Genomic DNA, 18,679 nt, shown 5'->3' with positions numbered 1-18,679 from the left:
GCAATCTCAGATTGCAAGACAAACAGCTGATCTGTCTTCTTCCTTAAAGAAAAAGACACGCAAAGTTTGCAAAATGGCACAAAAATACGAGGACAACAATAAATAGCCATCAGTGAAAGTGATAAGGACAGGACTGAGCTGATAAAGTAAGGGCAGTCAGTCATCAAATAAAAAAAAACCACAACAGCTACTCAAAGATATACGGACGCTGATGTTCTAGTGCTGTGATAATGAGTACCGGGGAAAATAATAATAAAAAAAAAAATAATGAAGGATTAAATCAGCAATAAAATTTAGAGAAGGTCTACCCAAAATTAAAGCTTTGATTTAGTGAGCTGGCAGTACTATCCTGACATGGAACTCTCTCGAGCATGGGAAAAGAAATAACATACTGAGACAATAGAGTATAACCCTTGCAATCCTGGGGCAACAAGCCAGAAGAATGTGGATTTTTGGCAACACGCATCAGCTGATCCTAGATAAATGACTGCAGAAAGAAGTTTTTGTTTTTTAAAGCAAGTCAGAGAGACGAAAAATTAACAACCATAAGGAAGCGGAAAAAGATCATAAATGGATGGAAGTAAACTACAACTGACAGTCCCATGATAAACAGCCTAAGTACAGATAAGAGCAAACACAAGAAACATAATGTGTAGAGCCAAGATGGAAGAAGTACTCTAAAGCCTTTGAATGCCATGAACTGGGAAAGTTTACAAAGATTCTGCATCTATTAATGGTCCTTCTGTAAGTATAAGGTGAAACTTGAATTTAGTTATGGAATATTAAAAGATTAAATCAGATGAAATCAGAGCAAAAATACCACATTGACTGTAAAGTGAACAAGTTAGACTGCAAGGGAGATCCATTTTGCAGACAGTGCATGTGAGAAATAGCTCAGGAAGCTTTCAAAATCTGCTACTTCACTTGAATCAACATACCTGAAAAGAGACAAAGCCTAGTCATACTCAAAGCAAGTTTAAAACCCAAAGTGAAAAAAGGTGAGAGAACTTGCACAAGGTGGAAACTATAGCAAAAGCTACCATTTAGTCAGTAAATAATGAGAAAAAGTACTTAAATCTGGCCAAGCAACGAAGAAGTAGAATCTGCCTATGTAAGAGCCAGGAAGAAGAATGCAAGTGAAACAATGCAAGCTGGGGAAAGAGCAGGGGGGACCAGATTCAATACTGTAGTCATCATGGAAATTATGTGCAATATGACATTTTGCATAACAATGTTGATGTCAGGAACCTATCAAGCCAAATGACATGTATCACTGCAGACTGAGCAATTATCTGCCAACCATCACAGTGTCCAGCATTCAGCTAGCACGGCAGGACTGCTGGCTCTGTAAAATTACGAGCATCATTCACTGTGCATGTGACAGTCATTTGTGACTGAGGAATAGGCTTCAGAGTGAAGTGCTCATCCTTTGCTGGTACTAAGCTCCTATTTCTTGTGGAAGGCCCTGTGCCAATACCTTACATAGCCCTTTCCTTCATGAAAGGCTGGTAACCGACTCTTCTCTTGACGCGCATAAGGAAAAACCATTACGTTCCTTATCGAAAAACCTAATTAATATTTTTTGATACTAAAGGCATCAACACCTGGACTACGCTGAGGTCTCAAAGAAATTAAGCACTTGACAATAAGAAAGTCTGCCATATTAAGACCCTAGAATTTCCATTATATGTAAAGATAAAGTGGTGTAGAAATAGTATTCTCACTGGGAGAGAGCACTTAGCAAGCATGTGCAAAATAAAATATTAAAATGGATCTGTCCATTTGCTGCCTTGTTTTCAGTACATTTCCCAGTGGTCCAAGGCAGTGGGTTGTGAGAAGTAGCACTGTTACTGCAGAAACACTTTAGTTAATGCCTTAATCTGTACGTTAATCACTTATATGAAAGGTTCCCTGTGCCCTGGACTTCCTAAGTAAAAAACTTATAACAACAAAACTAAGGCATCTCATGTGAGGATGGTTCCCAATGGCGCATTTTTGTCTGCTAAGTATTATGCATAAATTCCATTAAAACCCACCTGAAAATGAATAAATAAAAAAAAAAATCAGTAACTTTTAAAGAATTAGTTTATACTTTACAAAAATTAATACTTTTAATACTTAATAATTTTAAAAACAGAGATGTAATTACAAGTGTTAACTTTTTGAAGAAATTTTTAAATGGAAGATTTTTGAATTTTAAAAAGATATGACTCTCCTTAAATTTTGATTTTAAAAAAACCTGAAGAACTGAATCTTCAGATGCTGCAGAATGCCATCTCCATATCTTCATCAATGAAATTGTGCTGACTTGTCCCATTGTGCACCTGGAGTGTTATGATCTAATTCATATAAGGGTATTTATATATCCTTTGCATTTCACTTATAAAATTAGACTAGTCATTGTCACTTATAGTTGTCTCTAGCCAATATTTCTTCTATGTCATATATTCTACTCCAGCAAAGGGTCATCTCAGTCAAACAATAAAAAACACTACTTGATTTTAGAAACTTTGCAACTAGGTTAGAAAAATAAAATAAATAAAAACATACTACAGAAATATTTCTACCGGTCTTCTAGTCTGTAGAAGCTGTATTTCTATTTTGCAGGAGGGGAGAACTGCCCTAACGCTATCTTTTAAAAGATAATTAGAAAATACTCACACGCTTGGGCCTTCTGTCTTAAGCTCTCCTTGGAATGAATTTTTATGGATGAGTTATGAACCTTCACAAATGTAATTGTAATGCAAGTGCAGACACACCACTATAATTCTATCCACAACTTCTTATACTGGGCAATGATTGCCTTTGATAACTGCTTTATTAAGTTTTACAGCATATGACTGTGCTCTGTGAAGCAGAGATTTATATTTTCATTTGCTCCTAAAAAAAAATTTAAAAAATGCTTTTATTTGCTTCAATACTTACTTTTCACCATAAAACCTTTCAAAGAATTTTTCTTTCCAAGGTTCTGTTTTCTTTTCCTTTTCAATCTCTTGTCTGATGCGCAGCTGCATTTCTGGTGTAAATTCTCCTAAAAAACAAATACTAACAAATTGAATAAAAGTTGTCAAGGATTAGCTTAAGATGAGCAATTATAAATTACAGATACAAAGATGACATACAGCGATTTCTGTTACAGTCATCCAACAATTCCAAATGAAAATAATGAAAAACAAAAGTGAATGTGACATAGAAAGATTTAATTTACCATATAATATCAGTATTTCAAAAGTATATTGGTGGCATTTAGTTGCATGCATTTATGTTTCCAAGGCTGGAAGTGATGAAAATGCTTGGTTTTTTTTTCTTTAAACTGTCAAAACAAGCTGCCACAGCAAGCTGTAAAAATGTACACTAAATGCAAAATGGAATCAGCAATTTTCCTTTTGTTGAATTACTGGTGTATTACACTTTCTATTCTATAAGTATCTCTCAAATGTAGAAACAGAGACATTCTTCATAAAAACAATTAACCTTTGGTAAATCTGAGAACAAGTAGAGAGTTACCTTCTGCCAATCGCTGTTTCCACCCTTGTGCTGCGTATGCGAAGAATTCATTATTTAGAGCAGAACTACTGAGGCGCAAAACTCCATCACTTCCCATCTAGAAAATAAGCCGATGGTAGCAGAAGATAGTGTCAGAAATAGCGTCAGCTAAGATTACATAAAAACAGAGTTCCAATTAAGGGAAGTGGGGAGGCATAGGGAATGGGAATAACAAAGAAAATTACCTACTACTACTAAACCAGCATTTTCATTATAGTCGTTACTGTAAATGCAAGTGGTCTTAATCCAGCATCAGTGTGCTCTCTTCAGTCATCAGTATTACTGATGATAACTCAGTTTACAACTGATTGATGTGTTTTAATCACAGCCCGCTATCTTGAGCCTATGTCTACAGCTATTTTACGCAATCAAAAATTAAGATCATTATTGTACTTGTGCATCTGCCTGGAATATGGTACAAAACAAGTTAATTAAAGGTAATGAAGACAGTAAATTTGCTCTTTCCAAATAAATCTAACACTCATGTTAGCTAATATGCTGTACTGGCAGAAGAGTGGATGACAGGTAACCTTAATAAAATAACTGGTGTAAACTTAGCACTAAAACTAGATACAGCTATACACATAATTTTATAGGCATCGACAGTGAAAACTGTGGAAGAACATTATAATTATTTTTACTTTATACATCTGTCAAACATTCAATAATAAAGCACCATTAAAAGTCTTGATCATGGTATTTTCTACAATAATTCTCAAAAGCAATCCAACTATTGAGCTTTCTTTTATGATAAAACTTAGTGCTTATTTTCAGGTTGTGAGGATATGTCTGACTATTTGAAGGAATTCTAATAACTGAAAAAAGTAATTACATAAAACAAATTAGCAGTGGGCATCACCTCTAGCATAACAAATAAACAGACAATAAAAACAAACTAGCAAATACAGAGAGAAAGAGAGGGAACAGCAGAAGATGTAACATTACTAGAACAAACACTCTCACTATTTTACATCCTTTAAGGTAACTAAGAGATAAATGTTTGACAACACCAGTTATGATCTCGCAGTAGAAACCAGCACATTTTCCAGCATATTAACATGTTTTAGCTATGTAATATCCCCTAATTCTCAGTGCTTGTTTCAAACTGGAGCTAGAAAGAAGCAGATGTGTCAGAAACATTAAATTATATTTAGCCGGATCTCCCTCACTGAGCTCTATATTTCACTGATAATACTGCCTCTACTTTCAGAACAGTCTTTGCTAATTCACCCATTGCCTAGCTGACATCCTGTCTCACAATAATCTCATAGGAGTAAACCAGAAAGATGTGAAGTAGTAAAAAGAGAAATAGAGTGATAAGCACGGATGCTGAAAAACAGGCAAAGCTAAAGGCATTTGATTACAGCAAGAAAAACAGTGTGTGCACGGTACCAGGGTCCCTCAGCAGGATATGAACCTACAGTACTGCTGCCTGTGATTTCCTGCTATATGGCATTGTTTTGCCAATATGTCATAGGATTTGCATTCAAGTAGGGTGGATATGTAATGCTTCTATGCTTCTCATGATGTGGGTTGTGGAACTCACGCATATTAATTACAGATAGGCTATGACTAATGCTGAAACTGGAGGAAAACTGTAAAGAAACAGTGAAACATGCAGCAGAAGCAGCGAGAAAATAAAACCAGTGAGACAAGAGAAAGGCCATAAAGAACATGTACTTATTGTAGAAATCAAACTGGTATGACACATTATCTCCTTTCTGCACAAATGAACTTTTCCAGAAATATTTAAATTCCAGAATTAATATATTAAGTGAGATTTCTAGATACCAGTGCTTCTTGCACCTAAAGACAAACCAATATATGGTCAAAAATGGAACTTGCACGATTTCATAAAAAGGTAAGACAAGAAGTTACAAAGATAAGAATCACAATTCACTAAATAAACAGTTCTTTGTGCCTCAAAGAAAGGTGCTGAAGCTACCTTCAGTTTCAACATAAAAGGAGATGAAATAGTAATACCCACTTGTGTCAATGTAGGTTCTACTCCAAACTTCAGTAAATTCAACATTTTATCTCTAAGCCTGACAGTGTTTTGTAGGAAATAGTAATACAGACATGAAATTTTTATTATCATATTTAACCTCATTTATCTGCAGGCTGTCTCTGAAAGGCATGATCCTCCTGAAACTCCATTGCTTAGCTGATGGCAAACAGTGTAGCCATAAGACTAGCCAGATCAACAAACCTCATAGGAAAGTAATAATTTGTGGACAATAATTTTCTGTTAAAGCAGCAAGAGGATCCAAGTTATCCTAAGGTCATACGATCATTAGATCTCATGCAAAGTTGGAATGTTCTGCAAGGGGCGGAAAGAGAATGCAACTTTTCAGCAGCAATCCACTTTCAGATTGCATTACACATAATATGAGAGTGTAGCCAAGTGTGATTGAGCTATTTCACCAGGCTGCATAAACCAAGAGCATTATGAAAACTGCCAAGTTATAGTACCATGCGAATACAAGAACAACAGTATTAGCTTTGTTGTAACCCTCTTGTTGTAAGGACATGAGAAAAGCAAGCTTTGTGGGAAGAGTTACCGCATCTTTTATTTTATGGGCTATTATACCTGGAAAAAAAGTGTCCAAGTTTTTGGGTGTACAATTTCTTATAAGGTGTGAAACTGAAACTGCAAACCCCAAGCCAAATGCTAGAAAGAGGTTCAATCAAATTCAAATGTTAACTAGTCCACCTGAGAGAAAAGCACAGGCTGGAACTTCAGAACAGAAAGCAAATGTTAGTGAGGTCACAGGTAAAGTTCATTAGTTCTTGTAGACCAGAAAAAATGCCAATAGTAAGTACCTGTGGAAGAAAAAAGGAGGGGGAAAAACATCCAGGAGAAGAATAGCGGAAAGGGAGTAGGTTGCAGTGGATTACCTAAGAAGAAAAATTAGTGTAGGTCAACTTGCAAAGGAACAACAGATCATTTAAGGACTGCATCAGAAAACAGATGCATGCTGCACTGACTGCTTTAGATATTAACTGTAACAGCTGACAAGTATTAGGGAACTATGTTCACAAAATCGAAAATATGATTATGATTGTAAAGATGCTTTGGTTAAGAAAAGTGAGAAGAACAAACTCCAGAAGGTGTCACTGCTGACTTCATGATAGTCATTGCCTCTGATGAACTGGCAGAGGAAGACCTTTCCTGAGACCTGTGTTCATGGGACCATACACCTCATGGAAGATCTAAGTAGCTGGAACAGCCGAAATCTAGACAGAAGAGCATATAATGATACAGAAGGTGGAAAAAGACTAATTAGTTAGAGGAGAAGCTTCCAGTGATCTATTTTAACATGGTATGAAAAAATAATTTCAGGCTAAAGCATTATGGTGGGATGCATGAAAGTAGTCATCATTACCTATACTTGATACACATAATTTAGGGTAAGAGATAGCAATGGAAAAAACGCAGGAAATAAAGAGTTGGCCAGCCCCAGTGACTTTGCCAAACCTGCTCAGAAATTTGAGATAAAAGAAAACCTATAGTGGGAATGGAGGACAAAATAGCTAAAGGAACTCATAATGGCCAAAGAGCGGAAGCGAATGAGGCAGAAATTTTCAAAATGTTGTAAGAAGAAAAAAGTACTAAGCAGAAAGCAGATCCACTACCAAATCAAGAAAACTACTCAAACTAAACTAACAAGAAGTTCAATCATTTTGCTATTTTTGATTAATTTAAAGTTTTCTACAAAGGGGAAAAAAAGTTTGAAGAAATTAGAACAGACACAAAATGAGCAATTTTACATCTAGTTGTTTTGAAAGAGTCTATCAGGAACAACAACACAAAGACGTTTCAGTCTTTTTCTCAATACCCTAGTCATGTATCAGGCTGACATTTTTTCTGCTCTGTTGAACTTGGAAGGACTAAGAGGTCTTCCTGCTACATATTAGCTAACAACCTCTACTGAAATCTTCTTTTCTACCTCACCCAGAAAATGCATTTTCATCCAAGTCAAAAAGTTAAAGTGGAAACTGAAAATTTTGAAGCCAAGAGGTGTATCTACTTCTATATGCTCTGATGATCGAGACAGCACAATTAACCACTAGGTCTAAATTAGAATTCGAAGAAACACATCAATAAAGCAGTTCTTAAATACACTATTAATTTTTATGGTATTTAAAAAATGCTGTCCAACAGAGACAGCGTGTTAATGAGCTGGAACACAAAACATCTCTTGGAAAGTTTATGTTTTATTCTGTTGAGCTTTAAATTTCTTTTTTTTTCTGATTAAGCACAATGGTAGAATTATGTTTTCTAATTAATACCTCTGTGCAGAATTCACAATGGCTTCTAAAAGTTCCTTTTTTATTGAAAGCGAACAAAAACACACCCAACCCCAAAACATATCTGCTAAAACCCAACATCTGTTTGCATTACAAAGCAAATGTCAACACTCTTATCAAGAGGAACTGAGTAATCTTTCTATGAACAGCTACTTCAATTATTTTTCTCCAAGTTCCATTGAAAATTCTCTTCTGACAATAAGGCAGGGATTACTGGTGGTGGTTTTGTAGGGATACAGCAAGTACTGCATAGGTGTGTACTGGTAGGTTACCTGATCTTGGCTAGAATGTTCAAAGACAAAGAATTAGCAAATCTATTATTTCTATCTCTCTTTCCAATGATTCAAAATTCTCCTAATGTATTTATAAAACTACTAGTGATCCCCTATATATAGTTCCTGTGTAGTATAATGTATTTCTTACACGAAAGCTTATGTATGAACATTATGCCATTTGACCATACCTCACAACACAAAAACAAACAAAAAAATCAGTGAGAGAAGTGAAGATACATCCAAATTAAGTGTTCAGTACCACTCAAGTAGTTATACACTTTCTAGAAACCCTCTTCTGTGCTTTTATATTCTATCTTGGGGGAAGAACAGTTCCATAATTCACAGACTTTCCCAAAGGTATGTAAAAGGAATTATGTACAAAAGATGGAAGGTATGAGAAAATACATTTTGACATTTTTGCATTAAAGCCTCCAAAATATTAAAAATGAAAATTTAGCAGCATTTACATCACACAGAGGAGAAAATTACAGAATCACAGAATCTTCACGGTTGGAAAGGACCCTTAAGATCATCGAGTCCAACCAAACAACCTACAATCTCCGCCCTTCAGAGCATGCCCTGAAGTGCCATTACATTTTATTTATGTATGTGGAGAGACACCATTGACATTTTGTAATGTGGAACAAATGTGATTCTCCAGTACTGGGGACCAGCATCAAACTGACCTGTGATGAATGTACAGTGCAAATGTAGCACCTGAAGATGCAGAAACCTTAGTGACTGACTTTCTGAAGGCAAACACTTTGGAGAGCTGGCTAGACAACATGCCAGGCCTGGCTCATTTTACTCTTGTCCATCAAAGAGCAAAAGTTCACAGGTGACAGGGAAGACCGGTATCTGTATTTTCCCCACAAAATCTCTAATACTAAGGGGAATGCCCTCCAAGAAACAGAACTGTTTGAGTCCAAGTACACAGAAATAAACACTTAATTTAGGTACTCTGCATCACCACTCTGGAAGAGCTCCTCTGTTTCCACTAACACTAAAGGAAGCATAAAGAAGATCAGACTCCTAATTAGGACCTCTACATCTGCTACCTAAGCTAGTCAGCATGAAACACACCCTCACAACCTAAATCCAAAGAGAACACCAATAGATTTGTTTGTAGTGTACCAGATGCTCTCTTGCTCCACAAAATTCCCAAAGGATTAAAATTTGCTATCAAGTCTAGGAAAAAGTGATAGTAAGCTTTAGAAGAGATTGCAACAACACAATGCATGTCTTAACATGCATGAGCTTCTACTAACTGGACATCATCTGAATGCAGACTACTCTAAACCAGGTGAGTATTTTGGAATATATGCTTTGGTGACTAATTTTTGTGCTTTTCTTACACATCCATTATATTAGCTAGGTGAACTGTGTCCAAATTCATGTTTGTTGATCCTATAAATTTCTACCGCTTCCTACTGGTGATCGTGAAGTCTTATGCATTAATTGTTCCTTCATGGCAGTGTCTTTGTGACCAACAAACAGATCTCACAGTACTTAACACCAAGCTTGGCGGTCCATGTTGTAACAGGAGTCAGCTGCCTTCTCTTTTAAAGCCATGACTTTTTAAAATAGGCTACCTACTCAGATTACTTTAGTCACCCAAATACAGATGTAAGCAACAACTATTTATAGCTATCAACTATCTTAGTTGACTAAGGTCAGAAAACACTGACCTTAGGCCTGAGACTTTTTCAAGGCTTGTGAAGTAGTATGGATGCTTGCCACCTGTGGTCAGTGGCTTCAGGCCACTACTTAAAATGCTTTTGGGATTCTTTGAAGGGGCAAATAGAAGGTGTGACTGCCAGCAGTCATAACAAAAACAATATCCAAACTCATACTTTACAAACTATCATTTGATGACAAAGATTAATATTTGCTAATAATGATTTCTATAGTGTTAGTGTCCAAGGCATACAAGCCTAGACCCTACAGCTCTATACAAATGTAACTTAAAAAGTAACGGAGGGTGGTGGCATTCCTGGATGGAAATCAGCTTAAGATTAAAACAACTAATGTAAATGTCTGGACATCGCCTAGGTTTCCAATCTCTTATTACAGTCTATGGAAGTCTAGCCGATGCAGACAATGGAGCCTAGAGGACTATTCAGCTGACCAGCAAGTCAGCATCTACGTTACAGTGAGACAAATAGCTCTTCAGGCTCTTTGTTCCTGTATTGACTTGATCTGCATTGTCTGTAATGGGAGTTTAGATGCTTAGTACACTTGCAGACCTCCAAATTTAGGTGTCTTCATTTGGAGGTGAATCCTACCCTCCTCTGTGTTAAACAGCTCAGAAACTGGATACAGGATAGCTACAAGGAGGTAACACACTGCAATGACAGAAAAGCGTAACAGAAAGCACTGACCAAATTAATTCCTGTTAATGCTTATAAAGCACATCATAAAAAATAAGGCAATTTCTAAAGGCCATCTACCTTGTCATTAACTGCTGAAAACTTAAAATCATCCTTTGTCACACAGAGTAGAACCAGTTACGAGCTCTGCAGATACCTTTGGACAAAACATTCCAGGTATAAGCACTCACAAACATACTCCTGAGCACGGATACATCAGAATATGAACGTACATCTGCTGCACTGGACACCAAAGACTACATTCCTATTCCTCTTGCAACAGCATGTTTAAGACAGGCACATGTGAATTTTAAATAGGCAGTCTCAGGCACCAGTTACTAGTTTGCCTGTGTGGTTGATTGGCAAGTTTGAAATTCAGATATAGCAGCACAATACACCCAACCCACCCAACCACACTATCAGACAATAAAAATCTCTCCATGCTAAAACTCCAAACCTTCATATGATCTTTATATACAGAGAAAGGTAATCCAAAAATCAGAACCTGTTCTGGAAAAAGAGAGGAACCAATCCCAAGAACAGACTAAGAAAAGCCAGTGCTCCCAGTGTCCAAGAGATTCACCACCTTCAAAGGGGATTCCAAGAGGAGAATGAAGGGGAATATGAACAACAGAGACCATGTGATGAACCTCATGAAGGTCTTGGTAGGTATGATGCCTGCAAAATCTACCCATTTCACTGGTTATTAAATTTTGATGTCCACCTACCTTCACTCTAAGAGCACAGCCAGAAATGAGACTGAGTGGCTCAGAAGTGACAAGGAGGCTGTAGGAATCACCATGGAACCTAGGGATCTGTTAATGTTTTTATAAGCAGTGACAGACATGTACTGGTAATGAAGTTATGGTTCAAGAGGTACTACAGGCAGAACGGTTTTGGCATCATCATCCATGGGGTGATGCCCCAAGAAGGTTTCGAGATATGGCAATAGGTAAGCAAAGATGGACAACAGCCCTGACAGAGGAAAAGAAGATCTTGTAAAAACAGGCTTGCTAATTTCTCCAAAATTTGCATGCTGTATTTATATATGTGGCCCAATAGCATGGGCAAATCAAATCAAATCAAATACTGTTCTGTGCACCACTGCCAAAACAAGTTTATTTATAAAAGGAGGGGTTAAAGAAGGGGCCAATGTGATGACAGTGATACACTTATCTCAGTCTTTGATAGTTGAACGCTAATGCAAGAACTACAAATGGTACTTAGGAAGACTTGGAAGATTTAGTTGACAATCAAAATTTTGCCTTAATTGGCAAAATGGAGATCTGATAATTCATATGACTGATAATAATATAAAAGATTAAAGCCTGTTTGGGAAAAAAAAGAAAGAAGAAATTACAAGAGAACAAAAATAATGAAGTGTTTCAAGTAGGAATACTTTAATAAATGCAGAATTAGTCGGGAGAATCCCCAAGAACATGGTGCTAGTGAAAAAGGAGTTAAAGAAACCTCACAGTTCTTTAAATAAACAATACTGACCACATGGAGTGCAAAGCCTCCTGCAAAGGAGTAACGAGGATTGTACAATGAGACCACATTGTCTTAGTTAGGACCTCACTGTTGATCTCACAGCATGCAGGGGATGGAAATGAGGTCAACTTACTAAGCAAGAATACCACAGCAGAACATGGTATAATGGGCCAAAATTAGACACAGTTGGCAAGGGACACATCAAACTCTGTAAGAAATAATTCCATAAGTATATTAGGAGCAAGAAGATGATGAAAGAAAAAGTTAGCCCACTATGCAACACAGAGGAAAAACTAGAGGGATACAGAGACAAAGCTAATGTTCATATTGCCTTTTTTGCATCCATGTTCACCACAAATCTCCTGCATTAAGGTGCTTATACACAATAAATGCCAGCAACAAAAGGCAAAAGGGTAAGATCTCAACCTTGAACAAGCAAGGAAATGAATAAATATTACTTACATGCATTCAAATCATTCGTGGTTTACAGACTAGCCTGTTAAATGAATTATGAATTTATTTCAGAACGGTTAAAAGATGTATTTCAGAGCAGTAAAGAAGACAACTGCAAAATTATACATGGTAGCTATATGTATACAGCACATATGTATCACCTGTGTCTAAAGAAGGGGATAAGCACAGCTAAGGACTTACAGATGAAGCCGGCTTCAGAAGAACTCTATGGCCTACACACGGACAACCAATTCTTTTTTGAGATGCCCTAGGGTGTCCTCAGATATTCATATGGACACATTCTGGGCAGATACAAACTATTGTTCTTTTATTATCAACCGTGAGGCTGTATTTCAGAGGCATGATAAAAAAAATGGAAGGAATTTGCAAATAACATCAGTCAGAGAAGGACTGAGTACGCTGAAATCTACAACTGAAATTCAGAATTCTCTTCATGGATTTGAGAACCACTTCGGAAACAATAGGGATAAGTAGGGCATTGCAATAGTATCAAATGCAAAGTTTCAGACTCTTGTAGTAATACATAACTAGAAACTAAGTGTCTATGCAATGCTTCTGTAGAAAACTATTTGTGGCTTATGAGCACATGGTCTGATCACAAACTGAATATAAGTCAACCTTGTCACAAAACTGCAAAGAAGGCGGGCACAACACTGGAAGTTATAAATGGGAGTCCTGTGTAAAAACACAGAAATCAATTCGGCTCTCCTTGGTGTTACTTATCACTTGAGCTGGAGTAATATGTTCAATTTTGATTGTTGCAACTCAGAACTGGTACAAAGTCCAAAGGAGAGACATGAGGCTGAGCACAGATTTATGGTCCTTGATCCACAAAAACTGCATTAGTAAGGGCTGCTTCTCAACAAAAAGAAACAGGGAGATGGGGAATGGGTTCCCGCCTTCATGTTTGAGGCCTATTTTAAAATGAACACGGTAATCTCCATGCTCTCCACGTAGAGGCTGGCCTGAACAAAGAATAATAGTCAGAATCACAACTAGAGAGATTCAGATTACATACTGAGAAAAAAACTTCCTAACAGTGAAAACAGTGAAGCACTAGACTTATTTGGAGAGGGTGTGAATTCTCCACCCTGAACAGCCAAAAATCCTTTTAGACAATATCTATTAAGAAAAACAGACACTGTTAATTCTGCCTTAGTGTAGAGAAGACTAGATAAATTGTCCTTTCTTTGCATATTTTCTATGTCAAGATAGAAAAGATGCCAAAGAAGTTTAAAAATAAATTAGTAACAGAGTGTTTCACAGTTAAAAATGCTAAAGGATGATATATCGAATAATCACCATTACATCATCATTAAAAAGAAAAATAAGAAGCACTCTTGCATGCATTTCTCTTCTGACCAATTGCCAACCTCCTTTTTTTACAGAAAGGTGCTAAGTCAGTCCTTGCATTCTGTCTTCAAGGGCTCTAGCCTCTTAATGCCCTTCCAATGGAGTCACTCTATGCAATACACTGTAACTGACCACAGCTCACGATTCATGTCTGAAATAACCACTCATTTGGACAGAATGACCTTCAGAAACACTGTGATTTCATAAGATAATGGCTTAGCTTTGCCTGCATGCGATTTAAAACTTAGATTGCAATTAGTTCGAAAATATCTTAAATGGATGTCATAGCATGGACCATTGCACTGTGTTCTGGCTCTGCTTGTATTCGGGATGCACTCTCTCAGTTTCTGGAACGATCTTTCTCAAACACAAACTATCAGCCACCACAACTATGCTTCAATGACGGCTGGAAGGAGCCTTCCTCGCTCATCAATAATTGCTTTGCTACCAGTTGATAGCTTGAGGCATATTAAAAACCAAGTTAGATACTGTTCTTCAGGCTGTATGTGGCATCCCTCTAGAACAGAATTCTCATTAAGCCCAAGACCCAGAAATTATCATTGTGAAATACAGGATGGCTGCAGAGAGTAGTATTATAAGGCCATATGCTTTGTCCATACCAATGTTTTCTAGAAAAGAATGTTACCATTGCAAAATGGACAAGGCACTAAAAAGGGGAACCGAACTTACTACTGTATGTGCTCTTGTCAGTCTCTGGATTGTTTAATTTCTGACTGACACATTCTTCAGAAACTCTAACAAGATCTGCTTGCACCTATATAAGCCTACAATTTATATAATAATGCAAAACAATGATTCTCCTGTTCATTACTTTGGGTAATGATCTGGGAACAAATTATGTCAAGGAGCTCCCCACAGCTAGAGCTCTCCCTGCCAAGTAGTAGTTGGCAATTATAAAACTTAACTTTTATCACCTGAAAAATACTTTTAAGTGAACTCGCATGTATTTCTAGTATGAAAATTATTGAAAAAGTTTCTCCATTTCCTACAGAATACTGCTGACTGTTCAGGTATGCCATTACCTATGTAAAAGTCATTTTTCCACTTATACAACTACCATTCAAAGAGATTGTGATAAATGGAACCAAACTAAAAGGATGCTCTAACAGCTGGGAAGTCTATAATAGAGAATGAGTGTGAATGCACTTGGGTAAGAAAAGGAAAAGCAGCTGCAGTTGTCACATAAAATCTCTAAGTTCTGTTAAACAATGGCTGCATTTCTGATGATAGTGTTTCTGCTACACAACTCAATGTTAAGCAAAGATACTATATTTTTCAGCAGTCAGTAACACGTGAGTGGTACCATACGGTAACAATATCAGATAAAATCAGAGGTTAAACTAACCCTTGATAATGGCAAGGAACAGATCATATAAATAAAGCTTGTGAGAGATCACATAATAGCCAATTACTAGGAAAGCTGTCAAATAAATGATTTCTATTTCTATTTAGCTTAGCTGGCATAAGACTGAAAAAGGAGATTTTTATTTTCCATAAATATTTCATTCCATTTGGTATAACGGTGGCTACTACTCATATATATGCATCCACCATCTTCTATTTATATCAGTAAACTCTGCCAGCAATCAATGCTAACTTTTAGTATGCAAAAGGGTTAGTTGTCTATTGTATGAAATACAGCACTCGATTGTTATTAAGGTTGCTGCTCTTTACATTTAATTTGGTTCTGGTAGATTAAAACACCCAAATCCAGTAATTTTTCTTTAGATTTTTTTTTATGGCTCATGTAAATTTTGGTGCCCTTCTCTGGATTCTTTCCACAGCTTCTGAAGTGAACTGGCCATGCATAATATTCAAGATGATGACTTAATATTATTTATTTAATTAAAGGGTATTTTCTTTAGCGCAGCCTCCCTGTTGTTGTTACTTAAAGGGACTGAACAGATGCTTCTGCTGAGCTGTCCATAATCACGACCATATCTTCTTTCAAAATCTGATTTAGAAACTAGCAATGGAATAACCCACATCATTATTTCCAGTGCAAAACGGTGTATGCTTTCCTACCCTAAAGCCCCACTGCCACCATTAAGCTTCAATGTCTAGCTTAGAATGCCTTACTATAGAACTCCTCAGTATTAGATTACCTCTGAACTTTTGGGTAAATCTCACATGGTAAGGGAAATGGCCACAAAAAAACAGAGCTCAAGAGTCCACAGGAAGTACCTGTAGGTGTGAGAGACAATTCGTATATCCCTCAGAATTGGTAGGGAAGCAGAGTTTGGTGATCCAGAAAAAGGAATTCTATGGGGATAAACCAGTGACACTATCAGGCCCTGAAAAAAAAACTGTATGGGGGCCCCAACAAGAAAGTTGAGAATAGAAAAAACCAAACATCTTGAATGCAAGCTGACGCACAGTGAACAGCAAAATAAAAACACAGGACTTCAGTAAATTATTAGATTAGTAGCTGCACAAGCTCGATTCAAGAAAGTAAGAATTCTGTAAATTCTTTACAGAAATTAAGCTAGGGCAAAGTACACCCTTGCAAATTATGTCAGTGTAAGTAAAAAAAAAAAAAAAAAAGAAAGAGACAGGAAAAAAGCACAAGAAGCTTTTCATTAATCTCTAAGACCAGAAAGAACCACATTGGAAGTACTAACCTGGCTGTTATTAAACTATAATAATACACTTCAGCTGGGGATCAAAATCAGAGGCCAAGCAAAAAAAATGAGATATACTAACAAAGGGAAACAAGAACACTAACAAATCATCTTAAACTACATTAAAGAGCTAGCTCATTACTGAACAGCTAACATGCTGTTTGGACTTCTCCAGGTTTTCACGCATACAGAACGTAGATTTCAAATCTTGTGGAAAAAAAAGGGAAATAGTGCAACAAAGAACCCAGATGATTACAAAGAAATGAGCACCAACCAGGATGGAGCTCTCAAGAAGAAATCATGACACCAATCTAATGCTTTCTCAGATAGGTCTGTGGAAAAAGCAGCAGATATCGTTTATAGAATCATACATAGAAACATGTGGGTTGGGCATGACCTCCAGAGGTCATGAACTTTTCAAAGCTATTCCACTTAGAGCACCTTGTTTAGGGCCTTGCCCACTTGAGTGCAGACTGTCTCCAAAGAGAGCTTCCACAGCCTCTCTGGACAACCTCTTCCAGTGCTTCATCACTCTTGCTGTGAAAATATTTTTCCTGATAATCAAATCAGAATTTCCCATGTTTCAGCTTGTTTCCGTTGCCTCTAATGCTGTTACTATGTGCGTCCAAGAAGAGCTCTGTCTTCTCTACAATCTCCCATTAGTTAGGTGTGAACTGCCACAAGATCCCCTTACAGCCTCTTCTTGTCCTGTGTGAACAAATCCAGCTCTCCTGTGCTACAGCCCCTTAACCATCTTGGTAGCCCTCTGTTGGACTTGCTCCAATATGTCAATGTCTTTCTTGAAAGAAAGGGTATCAATGATCACTTCTCTTGATCTGCTGGCTGTGGTCCTGCTCATTCAGCCCAGGACGCTGCCAGTCTTCTTTACTGCCAGGGTGCAATGCTGGCTCTTATTTAACTTGCTGCCCACCAAGACCCCAGGGCTCTTTTGGCCTTTTTTGAAGATGGGTGCAACGTTTACTTTCTCCAGTCATTGGGGACCTTTCCTGAACTCCAGGACCTTTCAAAGATGACAGAGTGGCCTTGCAAAGACACTACCCAGCTCTCTCGGCACCCTTGCATGCAGTCTGTTGCATCCCATGGATTTCTATGGGTCAAGTTCTTGCAAATAATCTTGACTTGGTCCTTATCTACTGCTGGCAGTTATCCTCTTTGAATGCTTTTACGAAGTTCAGAGGCCTGGGAGATCTTGTTGGAGAAAATGGAGGCAAAGAAGGCCTTATGTCAGCTGCATATGCGTTCATAGTCATTAGATCACACACCCCATTCAGCAATGGTCACAAATTTTCTTTGTTCAGTCTACTACTACTTATTATTTGGTGTGAGGTTAGAAGGGACCTCTGGAGGTGGGCATCTTTTCCAAGTCCCCTGCTTAAGCGGGGTCACTGAGAGCCAGTTGCCCAAGACTATGTCCAGATGGCTTTTGAGTATCTCCAAGGATGGAGAATCCACAACCTCTCTAGGCAACCTGTGCCCTCACTAAAAAATGTTTTACCTTATGTTCATATGGAACCTCCTGTCTTTTGGTTGGTGCTGATTGCCTCTGGTCCTGTCCCACCCTACCTTTGTGTATTTATCCACATTGGTAAGATTCCCTCTGATCCTTCTCATCTCTAGGCTAAGTCCCACCTCTCAAAGGCCTCTTCTCATATGAGAGATGCTCTAGTCCCTTAATCCTCTCAGTGGCCCTTCACTGTAGTCTCCAGTAGCTCTATCTCTCTCTACTGGGGAGCCTGGAACTGGATAAAGTACTTTAGTACCTTGCCAGTGCTGAGTTAGATCGGATGGTCTAGCAAACTCCCCATCACAATGACACCAATGCCACGCACCTCTCCTCTGACCCTGACCCCTAGGATCTGAACCAGGGTGTAATCCAACCTATAGAGGAGTTCCATACATATATGCTGCTCCCCTTGAGGGCAACCACACCCCTTGTCTTCTCTTGCCTCTCTTTTCTCAAGAGAAGTACATTTTCATCAATGCTTTTGATATACATAAAAAAAGGAAAGAGAAACATGTGCAGACAAAGACACAGTATAATACTGGAGAGGAACAAAAAAAAGGAGGGGAATGAATAGTAAAGGAGTTGGTAATTACCAAGTTTAATACAAGATGTTGATGATTTCAGGTCTTGAGGACACAGATGGTAGGAATGTGGAAGAAGTAGTGCATTTGGAAGCTAGAGAACGTTTAAAAA

At 37.6% G+C, this 18,679-nt stretch overlaps 1 protein-coding gene across 5 annotated transcripts in view; it reads right to left on the bottom strand.

Annotated features, from left to right (window-relative positions):
• The window catches only part of ASXL3 (ASXL transcriptional regulator 3), a 136,903-nt gene that overhangs the window by 15,337 nt on the left and 102,887 nt on the right, over positions 1 to 18,679 (bottom strand). For 4 of the 5 annotated variants that reach the window (XM_074576924.1, XM_074576920.1, XM_074576922.1 and 1 more), the window contains 2 exons: positions 3,508 to 3,604; positions 2,926 to 3,031 (listed from right to left, as the gene is read on the bottom strand). In XM_074576924.1, the coding sequence (XP_074433025.1) occupies positions 2,926 to 3,031; positions 3,508 to 3,604 (203 nt within the window). Of the gene's footprint in view, positions 1 to 2,925; positions 3,046 to 3,507; positions 3,605 to 18,679 lie in introns of those variants that run through there. The other variant, XM_074576923.1, reaches the window with a different exon arrangement.

Source organism: Larus michahellis, chromosome 2, assembly GCF_964199755.1.
Source record: "Larus michahellis chromosome 2, bLarMic1.1, whole genome shotgun sequence".
Classification (NCBI taxonomy): domain Eukaryota; kingdom Metazoa; phylum Chordata; class Aves; order Charadriiformes; family Laridae; genus Larus; species Larus michahellis.
The sequence above is the reverse complement of the archived record's forward strand: the minus strand, read 5'-3'. Positions and strand labels throughout refer to the sequence as shown.